The 16204-nt window shown below is 57.3% G+C and overlaps 1 protein-coding gene across 1 annotated transcript in view; it reads left to right on the top strand.

Annotated features, from left to right (window-relative positions):
- LOC136620067 (riboflavin-binding protein-like) overlaps positions 1-11914 on the top strand; it is a 29270-nt gene extending 17356 nt beyond the window's left edge. Inside the window, exons 6-7 of the mRNA XM_066594795.1 lie at positions 4716-4949; positions 11217-11914. Coding sequence (XP_066450892.1) covers positions 4716-4943 — 228 coding nt within the window. The 3' untranslated portion in view covers positions 4944-4949; positions 11217-11914. The remainder of the gene's footprint in view (positions 1-4715; positions 4950-11216) is intronic.
- Positions 11915-16204: the final 4290 nt, after the last annotated feature.

The following is a 16204-nucleotide window of genomic DNA, read 5'->3' as shown; positions in this document are numbered from 1 at the left end:
CAGTATAATAGTGACATCCCACAGCGGCCCCCAGTATAATAGTGACATCGCACAGCGGCCCCCAGTATAATAGTGACATCCCACAGCGGCCCCCGTATAATAGTGACATCCCACAGCGGCCCCCAGTATAATAGTGACATCCCACAGCGGCCCCCAGTATAATAGTGACATCCCACAGCGGCCCCCAGTATAATAGTGGCATCCCACAACGGCCCCTAGCAGTGACAGTGCCCCCCTGAGGCCCACATACTTACCCCTCCACCTCGTGGAAGCGCCGCTGCTCCTCTGCCCGCGGCACCGCCAGCAGCGATGATCCCGGCACACACAGTGTGTTGCCGGACGCCTCCTCTCTCTTGCGGAACCTAACAGAAGACTTCAGGGGACGGGGGAGGAGGATCCCGGCTGCATACCCAGGTCACAGTGTGCGCCAGGATCAGCTCCGCTAGCAGGGGAGCCGTGGCCATGCCGGTTTTCACTAACGTGGTGAGCAGCCGACGGCAGCGTGTGCCAGCAGGAAGGGCTCTGCGTTCCGCCTCTGGCACACGTGCCGTAGGTTGGCCCCACTGCCCTATACCCATATACCCCATACCTATATACCCATATACTCCATAAATACCTATGTGCCCCATAACCTTTATCTATATACCCCATACCCATATACCCCACACCTATATACCGCATACCCGTATACTCCATACCCATATACCCCATAACCTTTATCTATATACCCATATACCCCATACCCGTATACTCCATACCCATATACCCCATAACCTTTATCTATATACCCATATACCCCATACCCATATACCGCACCCCTGTATACCCCATTTCCATATACCCCACACCTATATACCCCATACCCATATACCGCACACCTATATACCCCACACCTATATACCCCATACCCATATACCCTACACCTATATACCCCATACCCATATACCCCACACCTATATACCCCATACCCGTATACCCCATACCCATATACCCCACACCTATATACCCCATACCCGTATACTCCATACCTATATACCCCATACCCAATTACCGCACACCTATATACCCCATACCCGTATACTCCATACCTATATACCCCATTTCCATATACCCTGGTCCACTGCCAGCACCTACCAATGTGTGAAATACAATACAGAGATTTAGCACCTTTAATAAGAGGAGGGTGCGGCGGGCGCTCACAGGAGTGTCACACGTATTCCACAGTCTGCTTGTTTCTTGAATCCACATTGGCGCTGTTTTGTGGTGGTTCGTCCTCTGTGCGACCCCTCAGACACAGACCGCTTCCTCTTCCGGAGCGGGTGCAGGCCGGGCAGTGACCCAGTGAGTGGGCACCACGACTGCCCCATTACCCATCATGACTTCCTCTGGAAACACGAAGGATTGTGCTGCATGAGTCACGGAAAAAGTGACCGTCCCCCCGGAATATTCCACCAGCCCGGAGCGCTCCGGCCGACGCGACATCTGACTGCTTCACTCCTCAACCCTTAGTAGCAGCTGCAACCGCGCATGTCACGACTCTGCCGACCCCCTTCTACAGACTTCTGAAAATTGCGCGGGGTCATCTGCATCTGCTTAAATTACCCAAAGATGAACGGACATCTGGGCAACAACCACCATGACCGGACCGCAGCGGCGGTCAGCGACAACCGCCATGACCGGACCGCAGCGGCAGTGAGCGACAACCGCCATGACCGGACCGCAGCGGCGGTCAGCGACAACCGCCATGACCGGACCGCAGCGGTGGTCAGCGACAACCGCCATGACCGGACCGCAGCTGTGGTCAGCGACAACCGCCATGACCGGACCGCAGCGGCAGTGAGCGACAACCGCCATGACCGGACCGCAGCGGCGGTCAGCGACAACCACCATGACCGGACCGCAGCGGCGGTGAGCGACAACCGCCATGACCGGACCGCAGCTGTGGTCAGCGACGACCGCCATGACCGGACCGCAGCGGCGGTCAGCGACAACCGCCATGACCGGACCGCAGCGGCGGTCAGCGACAACCGCCATGACCGGACCGCAGCGGCGGTCAGCGACAACCGCCATGACCGGACCGCAGCGGCGGTCAGCGACAACCACCATGACCGGACCGCAGCTGTGGTCAGAGACGACCGCCATGACCGGACCGCAGCTGTGGTCAGCGACAACCACCATGACCGGACCGCAGCTGTGGTCAGCGACGACCGCCATGACCGGACCGCAGCGGCGGTCAGCGACAACCACCATGACCGGACCGCAGCGGCGGTCAGCGACAACCACCATGACCGGACCGCAGCTGTGGTCAGAGACGACCGCCATGACCGGACCGCAGCTGTGGTTCAGCGACAACCACCATGACCGGACCGCAGCTGTGGTCAGAGACGACCGCCATGACCGGACCGCAGCTGTGGTTCAGCAACAACCACCATGACCGGACCGCAGCGGCGGTCAGCGACAACCGCCATGACCGGACCGCAGCGGTCAGCGACGACCTCCATGACCGGACCGCAGCGGCGGTCAGCGACGACCGCCATGACCGGACCGCAGCGGCGGTCAGCGACGACCGCCATGACCGGACCGCAGCGGCGGTCAGCGACGACCGCCATGACCGGACCGCAGCGGCGGTCAGCGACGACCGCCATGACCGGACCGCAGCGGCGGTCAGCGACGACCGCCATGACCGGACCGCAGCGGTGGTCAGCGACATATTCTGCAGGCTATTACACCACTGCAGCACATCGCTCCTTCCCCTCTACCACCTGATGCATAGTGATACATCCTGCAGACTATTACACCCCTGACCTTCTCATTAGTATCTCTGATTGTCCCAGATCTGCTCTCCTGCCCGGCGGGAGGCATTGGCACGCTGGCTCTGCCCTCCAGGACGGGCATCCATTCCTGGCAGGTGCCCTGCTGTCCACGTGTCGCAGCCTCCGTCGCTACATTCTATTTACAAAGGCAGTGACGCAATAAAGCAGCGTGCCGATTGGCCCCCGTTAGTCAAGTGGGTTTGGCGCCATTTGTTCCATCCTAAGGCCGTTCTTACATGACTGGCAGCGAGTCCCGCCTGAGATTCTGGGCGCAGCCTGCATTCTGCGGTCTGGACGCCGTTTACGTGCGCCATGCGATAATCATGAGTCGCACGAAAGTAGGAGCTGCTTCAGAGAGAAGACACGCCGTGTCCATTAATACACTGGAAGCAAAGGGTTAACAGTGCGCCCTGGAAATGTACAGAACTCACGCAATTTTCTCGCCGGTGTAAATACGGCCAGAGACGGATCCGTGCGGCCCCCCGGGGCGCTTCCTGTCCCACAACGGGGTAGGAAAGAGGAACCTAAAAGTGCCGACATGAACGAACCCTAAAACAGAAGGTCCAGAGATACGGGGGTCCCGCTGCATGGCCCGGGGGGTAATAAGAAGCGGATTGCTGTATCCCACAGTGCAGTACAGATCAGACGGCGCACCCCGCAGTTCGAAAGCCCCCAACACACCTCTGAGCCCCCCTGCTATTCCCTCTGTCTTATCAGCTCCATAGAGACCACAAACCATACTACGAGATGGGCATGAAGAGGTTAATCAGCTGGGCGATGACTATTATGGGGTCACCCAGCTTTCCCAGACTCCTGAATGGCAAGTCTTCCTATGAGACCCCCAGGCTGTTGCCCACTGATGCCCCCTGTGTGCATCATGTGGCGGCCGCTCCCCAGTCTGTTCTTGCCCTTTGTGGGCTGCATCCACGTGGTCTCCCGGGGGGCTCGAATGGCGTCCAGTATGATGGCGATACTGAACATTGGGGTATCTGCTGGCACATGCTGGGGTTTGTAGTCCCCCCCTCATTCAGATCACACAAGGTCTAGTTTATGCGAGGCCCCGCCCATCATGGGGTGCTGCCCCCCTTTAGCACACCCGGTGGTCTCATTCCTGCAACCTCCTTCATAAATGTAGAAGCCCCTCATCAGCTGAGGGTTTGTTACAATGGCGCTGAACATGACAGCAGTACAAAGCTCTCTCCTGCCCTGATACAATGTAACAGACCCTCAGCTGTGTGAGCAGAACAGGTCAGGGCGGGTCTAATTCTCTGGAGAGAAATAGTGTGCCTTCCCTGACAGCAAGCAGAGGTGCCGAGGAATGGCAGGGAGTCTATTATGCTGCTCCTTGATGCTCACACAGCCATCCCTCATCTGTAAGGCGCTTGCGCAAAAACACACCCATTAGCGTAACGTATTTGCGCCATGAACGTTGTTTGCGCTGGCAGGGACCTTTCTCGTGGCGCAGCCCTCACCCCCGCCGTGGTCTGGAAGGCTGATCAGCCCACTTACTGTCTCAGCCTAAGGCCTCATTCACACGGGCGATTTATCGCAGCTAGTGTGCGCCAATAAAGCGTTAGCCGAAAATCGCTACCATGTGACGCATCGATTCAGACGCACGCATTCACACGGGCGATTTAACATTGTGTGAAAAAAATTCTTCACGCGCCAAGAAATCATCCACAACGGTTGCCAATTTTTCTTGCAGTGTCAAAATATAAGCCATGATCCAGCTTTGGATGAAAAATGCTGGAGGCTCCCATAGAGTCCCGTGGGAGCTGCAGAAAAAGGGAGGGGGAGGGAGTTTACCGGCACTGTTTAAGCTATTCTTCATTATTGCGATTTTGGTGTGCGTGGGGCGCAGTGCCCACCTCCACTAACCACCGCTTGTCCTCTGTGATGCAGATGTACGTGAACGGCACGGAACTGTGTGAGAGCGCGTGGGGCGGCACATTTGTGGTCAGCGCCTCTCCGTGCCGCTGCCTGGACCTGAGCCCGACGGATGCGAGTGTGATCAAATATATACTGGAGGACGAACAGTCACAGGAGAGCGGAGAGGAGGCGGCCTGCAAACCACGGCAGCTGCAAGGGGCCCCAGGAAAGACAGGGCCCGACCAAGAAGAGGACGAGTGAGCAGAGGTAACGTGTGATGGTCCTTCTGCTTCTAGAGATTCTAGGAGTTTTGGTGCCTCTGGCCCTCGCCGTTGCCTCCGGCCCTCCCAACCTCTGGTCCCATGTCGCATCCAGCCCAGCAGCTCCCGGCTCAACGCCGCCTCCAGCCCCACGCCACCTACGGCCTCAAGTCGCCTTCAACCCAAGACTGCCTCCGACCACCCCCCACCCCCCGTCTCCGGCCCAACGCGGTCTCCGCCCCTCACCGCCTCCAGACCCACGTTGCCTCTGGCCCTCATTACCTCCGGCCCCACGTCGCCTCAGGCCCTCTCCGCCTCTTTCATCGCCTCCCTCCCTCCCTTCGGCCCCATGCCGTGTCCGGCCCAACGCCACCTCCGATCATACGTCACCTCCTACCATCCCTGCCTCCGGCCCAATGCCACCTCCGATCATACGTCACCTCCTACCATCCCTGCCTCCGGCCCAATGCCACCTCCGATCATACGTCACCTCCTACCATCCCTGCCTCCGGCCCAATGCCACCTCCGATCATACGTCACCTCCTACCATCCCTGCCTCCGGCCCAATGCCACCTGCGACCCTCACTGTCTCCTGACTCACATTGCCTCCGGCCCAGCGCAGCTCCCCACTCGACGCCGCCTCCAGCCCCATGTTGCCTTCAGCCCAACATTTCCTCCGACCTTCCCAGTCTCCGGCCCAATGCCGCCTCCGAACCTCCCCGCTCCGGCCCAATGTCACCTTTGAGCCTCCCCACCTCCGGCCCAACGTCGCCTCCGGCCTAATATCGCCTTTGACCCTCTCTGCTCTGGCCCAACGTCACCTCTGGCCCAATATCGATTCCGACCCTCCCTGTCTCAGACCATCCCCGCCTTCAGCCCCACGCCGCCTCTGATCCTACGTCACCTCCAACCCTCCCTGCCTCCAACTCAACAATGCCTTCGGACACACGACACCTCCAGCCCTATGTCGCCTCCTACCCTACCTGCCCCCAGCCCTTGTCGCCTCCGACCCTCCCCACCTCCGGCCCAAAGCCGCCTCCGGCCTAACGCCACATGCGACCCTCGCCGCCTCCAGACCCACGTTTCCTAGGGCCCAACGCCACCTCCGACTCCATGTCACATTCAGCTCAACGCAGCTCCCTCCTCAATGCCTCCTCCGACCCTCACCGCCTCCGGCCCCATGTTGCATCCAGCTCAGCGCAGCTCCCGGCTCAACGCCCAATAGCGCCTCCGAGCCTCCCCGCCTTCGGCCTAATATCGCCTCCGACCCTCTCTGCTCTGGCCCAATGTCACCTCCTACCCTACCTGCCCCCAGCCCTCATCGCCTCCAACCCTCCCCGCTTCCGGCCTAATGTCACCTCCGGCACAACACAGCCTCTGGCCCTCCCAGCCTTCAGCTCTCATCGCCTCTGGCGCAGCGTTGTCTCTGAGCCTTCTCGCCTTCGGTCCAACATTGCCTCCGACCCAACACCGACACTGACCTTCGCTGCCTACAGCCCCACAACGCCTCTGGTCCCAATGCCGCCTCCAACCTTACCCATCTCCGGCCCAATGCCACCTCCGGACCAACATCGCCTCTAAGCCTCCAGCCTCCGGCCCAACGTCACCTCTGACCCTCCATGACTCTGGCCCAATGTTGCCTCCGACCCTCGTTGCCTCTGGCCCTATTCGCCTCTGGCCCAACTCTCCTCTGATCCTCCACGCTTCCAACCCTTTCTTCCTCCAGCCATTATCGCCTCTGGCCCAACGTCGCCTCCAACCCTACATGCCTCCCCTACAGCCCCATGTCGCCTTTAGGCAACACCGCCTCCAACCCTCCATCTCCGGCCCAACGCCACCTCCAACCCTCCCTGCCTATGGCCCAACGTCGCCTCCAGCTCAATGGCACCTCTAACCCTCCCCAGCCCCGTCCCAACGTCGCCTCTAACCCTGCCCCCCAGCCTCCAGCCCAATGTTGCCTCCGACCCTCCCCGCCTCTGGGCCAACATCACCTCCAACCGTCCCCGCCTTCAGCCCCATGCTGCCTCTTATCCTACATCACCTCCGACCCTCCCTGCCAGCGGCTCAACAATGCCTTCAGACACACAACGTCTCGGGCCCAACGTCGCCTCTGAGCCTCCCCGCCTCCGGCCCAACGTCACCTCTGACCCTCCCCACCTCCAGCCCAACATCGCCTTCGGCCCAACCCTGCCGGTGGCCCTGCCCCGCCTCTGGCCCTCCCCGCCTTCAGCTCTCGTCACCTCTTGCCCAGCGTCGTCTCTGAGCCTCCCCGCCTTCGGTCCAACACCGCCTCCGACCCTCCCGGTCTCCGGCTCAATGCCGCCTCCGACCCTTCATGCCTCTGGCCCACGTCGCCCCCAACCCTCCATGCCTCCAGGCCCAACATCGCCTCCGACCCTCGTTGCCTCTGGCCCAACTCGCCTCTGACCCTCCCCACTTCCAGCCCTCGCTGTTTCCGACCCTCTCCGCCTCTGGCCCAACATTGCCTCCGACCTTCGTTGCCTCTGGCCCTCCCCACCTCCGGCCCAACATCACCTCCGGCCCAACACCGCCCCTGGCCCTCCCCGCCTTCAGCTCTCATCGCCTCTGGCCCAGTGTCGTCTCTGAGCCTCCCCACCTTCAGTCCAACGCCGCCTCCAACCCTCCCGATCTCCAGCTCAATGCCGCCTCCGACCCTTCATGCCTCTGGCCCAACGTCGCCTCCAACCCTCCATGCCTCCAGGCCCAACATTGCCTCCGACCCTCGTCGCCTCTGGTCCAACTCGCCTCTGACCCTCCCTGCCTCTGGCTCAACAATGCCTTTAGACACACAACACCTCCCGCCCAACGCCGCCTCTGGCCCTCTCCGCCTTCAGCTCTCGTCACCTCTTGCCAAGCGTCTTCTCTGAGCCTCCCTGCCTTCGGTCCACACCACCTCCGACCCTCCCAGTCTCCGGGTCCAACATCGCCTCCGACCCTCGTCGCCTCTGGCCCAACTCGCCTCTGACCCTCCCCACCTCCAGCCCTCGCTGTTTCCGACCCTCGTCGCCTCTGGCCCAACTTTGCCTCCGGCCCAATGCTGCCATCAGTCTTTGCTGTTTCTGACCCTCTCTGTCTCCGATCTTCGCCACCTCTGGCCCAATGTTGCCTCCAGCCCTACCTGCCTCCGGCCCTCGCCGCCTCTGGCCCAACGATGCCCCCGACCTTCGTCGCCTCTGGCCCTCACTACCTCCAGCCCAACATCGCCTCCGGCCCTCCTTGCATGTGGCCTAACACCGCCTCTGGCCCTCCCCGCCTTCAGCTCTCATCGCCTCTGGCCCAGCGTTGTCTCTGAGCCTCCCCGTCTTCGGTCCAACGTCGTCTCCGACCCTCGCCGCCTATGGCCCCACAACGCCTTCGGCCCAATGCCGCCTCCGAGCCTTCAATGTCGCTTCCAACCCTCCACGCCTCCGGCCCAACATCGTCTCCGACCCTTGTCACCTCTGGCCCAACTCGCCTATGACCCTCCCTGCCTCCAGCCCTCGCTGTTTCCGACCCTTCCTGCCTCTGACCCTCCCCGCCTCTGGCCGAACGTCGCCTCCGAACCCCCCCGTCGCTCCCAACCCTCGTTGCCTCTGGCCTAACGCCGCCTCTGGCCGTTCCTGCCTCTGGCCCAACGTCACCTCTGACCCTCCCCGCCTCTGGCCCAATGTCACCTCCGGACCAACGCTGCCTCTGGCCCAACCTTGCCTCCGGCCCAATGCTGCCATCGGTCTTTGCCGTTTCTGACCCTCCCTGCCTTCGGTCTTCGCCACATCTGGCCCAATGTCGCCTCCAACCCTACCTGGCCTCCGGCCCTTTGCCGCCTATGGCCCCACAACGCCTTCGGCCCAATGCCGCCTCCGACCCTCCCCGTCTCCGGCCCAATGCCGCCTCTGAACCTTCACGCCTCTGGCCCAACATCGCTTACAACCCTCCACGCCTCCGGCCCAACATTGCCTCCGACCCTCGTCACCTCTGGCCCAACTCATCTATGACCCTCCATGCCTCCAGCCCTCACTGTTTTCAACCCTTCCTACCTCCGACCCTCCCCACCTCTGGCCCAACGTCGCCTCCGAACCCCCCCCCCCCCGCTGCCCCCAACCATCGTTGCCTCTGGCCTAACGCCGCCTCTGCCCATCCCTGCCTCTGGCCCAATGTCACCTCCGACCCTCCCCACCTCTGACCCTCGTTGCCTCTCGCCCAACCTTGCCTCTGGCCCAATGCTGCCATCGGTCTTTGCCGTTTCTGACCCTCCCTGCCTCCGGTCTTCGCCACCTCTGGCCCAATGTCGCCTCCAACCCTACCTGCCTCCGGCCCTCGCCACCTCCGGCCCAACGTTGCCTCCGATCCTCGTCGCCTCTGGCCCTCCCCACCTCCAGCCTAACATCGCCTCCAGCTCTCGCTGTTTCCAACCCTTCCTGCCTCCTACTGTCTCTGACCCAACGTAACCTCCGACCCTCCCCGCCTCTGACCCTCGTCAATTCTGGCCCAACTTCACCTCCAGCCCAACGCCGCCTCCGGCCCTCCCTGCCTCTGGCCCAACCTTGCCTCCGGCCCAATGCTGCCATCGGTCCTTGCTGTTTCTGACCCTCCCTGCCTCTGGTCTTTGCCACCTCTGGCCCAATATCGCCTCCAACCCTACCTGCCTCTGACCCTTGCCGCCTCTGGCCCAACGTTGCCTCCAACCCTCGTCGCCTCTGGCCCAACGTCGCCTCCATCCATCCTCGCCTCCAGCCCTTGCCGTTTCTGACCCTGCCCACCTCCGGCCTAATGCCGCCTTCAGCCCAACTTCACCTCCAACCCTATCAGCCTCCGGCTTTCGCCTTCTCCGACCCTCCCTACCTTCGACCCAACACTGCATCTGACCCTTCCCACCTCCGGCCCTCCCCGCCTCTGACCCGTCGCATCTCGCCCAGCACAGCAGCTTCCGGCTCAACGCCACCTCCAGCCCCATGCCACCTACGGCCTCATGTCGCCTTCAACTCAACAGCGCCTCCGACCCTCCACGCCTCGGGTCCAACGCAACCTCCGACCCTCGCTGCCTCCGGCCCGACGCCGCCTTTGGACACACGTTGCCTCCAGCCTCCGTCGACTCCGGCCCAACGCCACATCCGGCCCCACGTTGCCTTTGGCCCTCTCCACCTCTTGTTGCCTTTGGCCCAACGTCGCCTCCGGCCCTACGCCACCTCTGATCCTATGTCACCTCTGACCCTCCCTGCCTCTGGCCCAACGCCACCTTTGATCCTCGCCGTCTTTGGCCTGATGCCACCTCCGACCCTCGCAGCCTCCGGACCCACGTCACCTCCAGCCCAACAACACCTTCAGACCCACGTCGCCTCCGGCTCAACGTCGCCCCTCGCCCAATGCCGCCTACGACCCTACCTGCCCCCGGCCCTCATCACCTCCGACCCTCCCCGCCTCTGGCCCAATGTCGCCTCTGACCGTCCTTGTCTCTGGCCCTCCCCACCTCCGACCGTCATTGCCTACGGCCCCAGAACGTCTCTGGACCCACGTTGCCTCCGGCCCAACGCCACCTCTGGCCCCATGCCACCTACGGCCTCTGTCTCTCTCTGCCTTTTGTTGCCTCCGGCTCAACGCCGCCTCCAACCCTCTCCGGCTTTAGCCCCACGCTGCTCCCGGCCCAACACCGCCATTGATCCTACGTCACCTCCGACCCTCTCTGGCCCAAAGCCGCCTCTGACCCATGTTGCCTCCTGTCCCATCACGCTTTGGCCCTCCCTGCCTCTCATCGCCTCCAGTCCAACGTCGACTCCAACACTCCCTGCCTTCATCCCCACGCTGCCTCCCATCCTACGTCATCTCCGGCGCTCCCTGACTTCAGACCCACATCGCCTCCGGCCCAACGTCTCCTCCAACCCTCCCCCCCTCTGACCCACCCCGTCTCTGGCCCAACGTCACCTACAATTGTACTTGCCCCCTCATCACCTCTGACCCTTGCTGCCGGCCCAACGTCGCCTCTGGCCCAACGTTGCCACCGACCCTGCTCGCCTTCGTCCCAACGCCGACTTTGATCCTACGTCACCTCCGACCCAATGTCGCCTCCGGCCCAGCGTCACCTGTGGCCCTCCTCACCTCCGGCCCAATGCCATGGGTAGTTGGATAGATCGTCCTGAGCCCGAGGCTGAAGTCAGTGATACCCTGTTGGTGGGATGTAACGGCTCGGCTGGGCAGATGACCGGCACAAGATGGAGGGTGGGTATGGGGGGGGGGGGGGGAGATAACAATGTCTGAATGTGTGTTCTTCTCTCCGAAGAATCAGCCGCACGAGGCGCCGCCGGAACAAACAGAAAGACCGAGCAAGATGGCGGCAAATACACGAAAAAAAAACTGAAATCCATTAACCTTCCCACCCTGAATGCCAGAGCAACAGACGAGCTGGACGTCTTCATCCATCATCCCCACTGCTGCCTAATAGAACAGAGGGTGCCCCCTACTGTCTGCTCTGTGAACTGTCATCTCACCACACCCAGCCCTCCTGATGTTTGTTACAATGTATCAGTCTGGAGTGCAGAATGTTTAGATCACAGAGGATGTAGACTGAATACAATGTAACAAATCTTCAGCTGTGTGTAATGCGCTGTTAAGATGGGATAAGAGTTGTCTAAACGCTCTGCAGGAGCGCTGATGTCGTTGGCGTCCCTGCAGAGCGTTTACACAGACGTCACCGCTGGACCGCGGGCTTTTCATTCAGCGCTGGACTTTCGATGTGACTCGCTGAGCGGGGAGTGTTTACATGATGGTTTTTATGTCAACTGAAAGTTACCGACAATGAGAAGCGAAGGAAGAGTCCGACTGCGGGCTGATCTATAACATCTGGATATAACAAAACTGTTCCTGTTCCATGACAGCCAGCAGAGATCCTGATGAGAATTAGCATAAAGGTGCACAAGCACTGACACCGATGTAGTAACGCCGGCGCCTCTGAATAAACGGACCGCACTACTACCTTCAGCCGAGGAATCTTTCTTCTCTTATGAGGAATGTAGATTTGCACAGTTTTCGGTTCTCCAGTAAATTGATGTGATGTAAATTGCATCTCCTGAGACCACGCCCACTTGTATAATTAAGGCGACAGCATAAGAGGTGCGGTATAAAACGGGATCTTTATTCCTCCACAGCCCACATACCACGTTTCAACTCCAAGGAGTCTTTTTCAAGTATATATCAATAACCCTGCACATATATATACAGGTTAGACATAGTGTGTGCACAAACCAGAGCATGCCATTCATGTAGGCGTCACCAGTCATCATAGATTGCACCTGGACCCGGTATTGTCATGGCGTTCGGCCCCTTGCGTCCTAACATCCTTACTGCACATGTGGGGTATCCCATGGTGCACCGCGTCATCACGTGGTCCCTGCGAACCATCGCGATACTATGGCCTGGATGGTCGTCAGCACATGCGCATATGCATGCGATCCAATGTGTTCCATGCCCATAGTAACCACTAGTATACAGCAGTGACACCGAGAAGCCGCGCATGCGTACAACAGATCAAACACAACTTTCATAGAATGCTACTCACCACAGTAACTAGTAAGATGTTCAGCACCACATCATGGTACGGTCCTGAGCATCCAACATATTTAGGGATTAGAATCATAGAATCCTAGAATGGTAGAGTTGGAAGGGACCTCCAGGGCCATCGGGTCCAACCCCCTGCTCAGTGCAGGATCACTAAATCATCCCAGACAGATGTCTGTCCAGCCTCTGAAGACTTCCATTGAAGAACTCCCCACCTCCTGTGGCAACCTGTCCCACTCATTGATCCCCTCACTGTCTAATATCTAATCTGTGTCTCCTCCCTTTCAGTTTCATCCCATTGCTTCTAGTCTTTCCTTGTGCAGATGAGAATAGGGCTGATCCCTCTGCACTGTGACAGCCCTTCAGATATTTGTAGGCAGCTATTAAGTCTCCTCTCAGCCTTCTTTTCTCCTAAACATTCCCAGATCCTTTAACCGTTCCTCATAGGACATGATTTGCAGACCGCTCACCATCTTGGTAACTGTTACGTGTGCTGCTGAGATCTGTAGTTCTAAGCTTCCTAGCAGCACAGCCCTCACAGGGTTAATTGATTGAGCTGGCTGGGTGTGGTACTTCCTGCTGGCCAATCTCCTGGGTCTGTGCTCACATATAAACCCTGCTCCTGGTCAGTCTCTGCCTGGTGTTCAGGGTGAGCAGTCATGAATCCTTGTTTGTCGCAGCTTGCTGTGTGATCTGTGTCTTGCTGGCTCATGTCTGCTTGTTGGTTTATATTCAGTCAGTTTTGTGTTAGCTTGCTGTATGACCTGCTATCTGTGTCCTGTCCTGTTGCAGCGTTCTGTGTGAACTCTGTCCGGTTCTGCTGGACTCCTGGTTAGTGTAGGGACTAGAAGTATAACCAGGAGCCGTGAAGTGGCCCGCTAGCTTTCATGTTTTGTACAAAATGTCAACTAATACCTGGTATTTATATTCAGCTATTATCTGCTATTAGTGGTTGCATTGTGGCTGCTGTATGCTGTGTATTCTGGCTCTGTGTATCCTGTTGTTCTGTCCCTGTCATGTGGCATGTGAATGTGTCCTGTTCTGGTGCGTGGCTCCTAGGATCAGCTAGGGCCCAGATCCGAAGACCGCTGGGCTGCCCTTTTTGGGGCAATGTCCCCGTTTAGGTAGGGCCATGCCATTCCTCCCCTGTAGCACAGGGTGAGTTTGCCAGAAACCTGTGTGCGTACCCAATCCGTTTTGGTCAAAATCGCAACAGTAACTCTTCTCTGAACTTGCTCCAGTTTGTCTATGTCTGTTATAAAGTGGGGTGCCCAGAACTGCACCCAGTATTCCAGATGAGGTCTGACTAAGGAAGAGTAGAGGGGATAATGACCTCACATGATCTAGACTCTATGCTTCTCTTAATACATCCCAGAATTGTGTTTGCCTTTTTGGCTGCTGCATCACATTGTTGACTCATGTTCAGTCTATGATCTATTAGTATACCCAAGTCTTTTTCACATGTGCTGCTGCTTAGCCCAATTCCTCCCATTCTGTATGTGCGTTCTTCATTTTTCTTGCCCAGATGCAGGACTTTGCATTTCTCCTTGTTAAATACCATTCTGTTAGTCGCCGACCACTGTGCAAGCTTTTCTAGATCTTTTTGAATCCTCTCTCTTCCCTAGTGTTAGCTATCCCTCCTAGCTTTGTGTCGTCAGCACATTTGATCAGTTTCCCACAATTCCCTCCTCCAGATCATTTATAACAATGTTGCCCACCACTGGGCCCAGGACAGAGCCTTGTGGTCCCCACTTCATACATTCTTCCACTTGGATGTGCAGCCATTTATGACCACTCTTTGAGTACGATCACTCAGCCAGTTGTGAATCCACCTTAGGGTTCCCACACACTTGCGTTTGCGTTTATTGTTAACGCGATTGTCAATGGAACTTTCTGTTAAAAACGCAAGTGTGTGGGAGACCTAAGGCCTCCTTCCCACGGACGGATTTCCGCCGCATTGCTCAGAGCTCACGGAATTCGGCACCGTGAAATCTTCCGTCCTCACCCGTGGCATGCTCTATTTGCCGCGGGTGTACGCGCGGACGGCTTCCATTGCAGTCAATGGAAGTTGTCATTCACACTATCTTCCGCAGGCAAGATTGGGGGTCTCTGGTGTTGCGTCGTGACGGGCTCCGCCGTGGAATTCCGCGGCGGAGCCCGTCACGGCCGTGTGCAGCCGGCCTAACAGTTGCCTTGTCAATCCCAGATTTGGTCATGTTTTCAATAAGTCTGGTATGAGATACTTTGTCAAATGCTTTACTGAAGCCAAGCTATACTATATCCACCGCATTTCCCTGATCAACCCAGTCGGTGATTCTGTCATAGAAGGACATTAGATTCGTCTGGCATGACTTGTTTGGTACAAACCCATGCTGGCTCTGGTTAATTACTCCATTCTCATCCAAGTACTTGCATACATGCTGGTTAATAATCTGTTCAGAGATCTTTCCTAGTATAGAAGTCAGGCTCACAGGCCTGTAGTTTCTTGGATCCACCTTCTTCCCTGTTTGGAAGATAGGGACAACATTTGCCCTTTTCCAATCTTCTGGGACTTCTCCTGTTCTCCAGGAATTTTCACAGATTATGTGAGTGGTTCAGCAATTACCTCCGCTGCTTCCTTTAGTATCCTAGGATGTAATTCATCTGGACCTTGAGACTTGGGTTCATGTAAGTTAGCTAAGTGTTCCCTCACCATCTCTCTGATTACAGATAGCCTGCATTCCTTTATTCCCCCAATAGCACAGGGAAGATCAGCTGATGTTCCATCTACTTTCTGGGAGAAAACAGATACAAAATAGGAATTTAAAAGATTATCAAAAAAATTGTTATTCTTTCAGATACGATAAACACCATCTATCTGCGATGATATAGTTACTGTATATGTACCATACTAAATCATATATTATATGAGTGGATGAAGAAGGGAGCTGACGACACGACAAGACCCGGCCACATCTGGAATGTGAACAAAGAAAGATAAAAACAATGTACATAATATGATCTATACTTTGATGTAAACACAGCAGATCCCATACAGCACAAGAATCACATTGTATTCATGATTTAACCCCTGGGCTTAGGAGTATCGAGCAAGTAAATCCAGCGAAGGGCGCCCCCAGGGGGCGGGGGACATTGTGTTAAGAAATCAGAGGATGCCTTGCAGAAGTATAAGGAGGGCATAGAAGCAGTGAAGAGGACAAAATGGTTCCGTGACTTAGAGGACTATGACAAAGGCCGTGTATAGAATTGGCAGACATCCAAAGCAAGCCATGAAATAAGAGGAACCAGACGTGATAGAAGAGTGCCGAGGAAACCATATAACAAAGGACCTGTGAAATTCGGATTTACATCTGCAAGATCCGAATCAATGGATGATGCCAGTCGGGATTCCAACAGATCAGTGAATTTTTTAGGCCATGGCACAACAGATCGGGAAAAGAAAAAAGATAGGGAGAATTGGGCCCCTACGAAGGGGTGGCATCAAACATCATAGGACCCAGAAAAGAATCAACGAGCAGGACTACCCGGCCGGGGAAGAGGATTCTGGTAGTGGTGAAATGAGCCTAGTGGCGAACATCTCTTCTAGACCACTTACCGAGGTAGAGACCAAGGTGTTGTCGAAGGGATTGTCTTATTGCCCTCATGTCGATTGGTTCAATATTGATATGGGCCTTTGAAGCTTTTATAGATGTTTGGGATTATTTTTCCCAACAG

This window comes from Eleutherodactylus coqui, chromosome 3 (genome assembly GCF_035609145.1).
Source record: "Eleutherodactylus coqui strain aEleCoq1 chromosome 3, aEleCoq1.hap1, whole genome shotgun sequence".
NCBI classification, from domain to species: Eukaryota; Metazoa; Chordata; class Amphibia; order Anura; family Eleutherodactylidae; genus Eleutherodactylus; species Eleutherodactylus coqui.
This window is presented reverse-complemented; position numbering and strand designations above follow the sequence as displayed.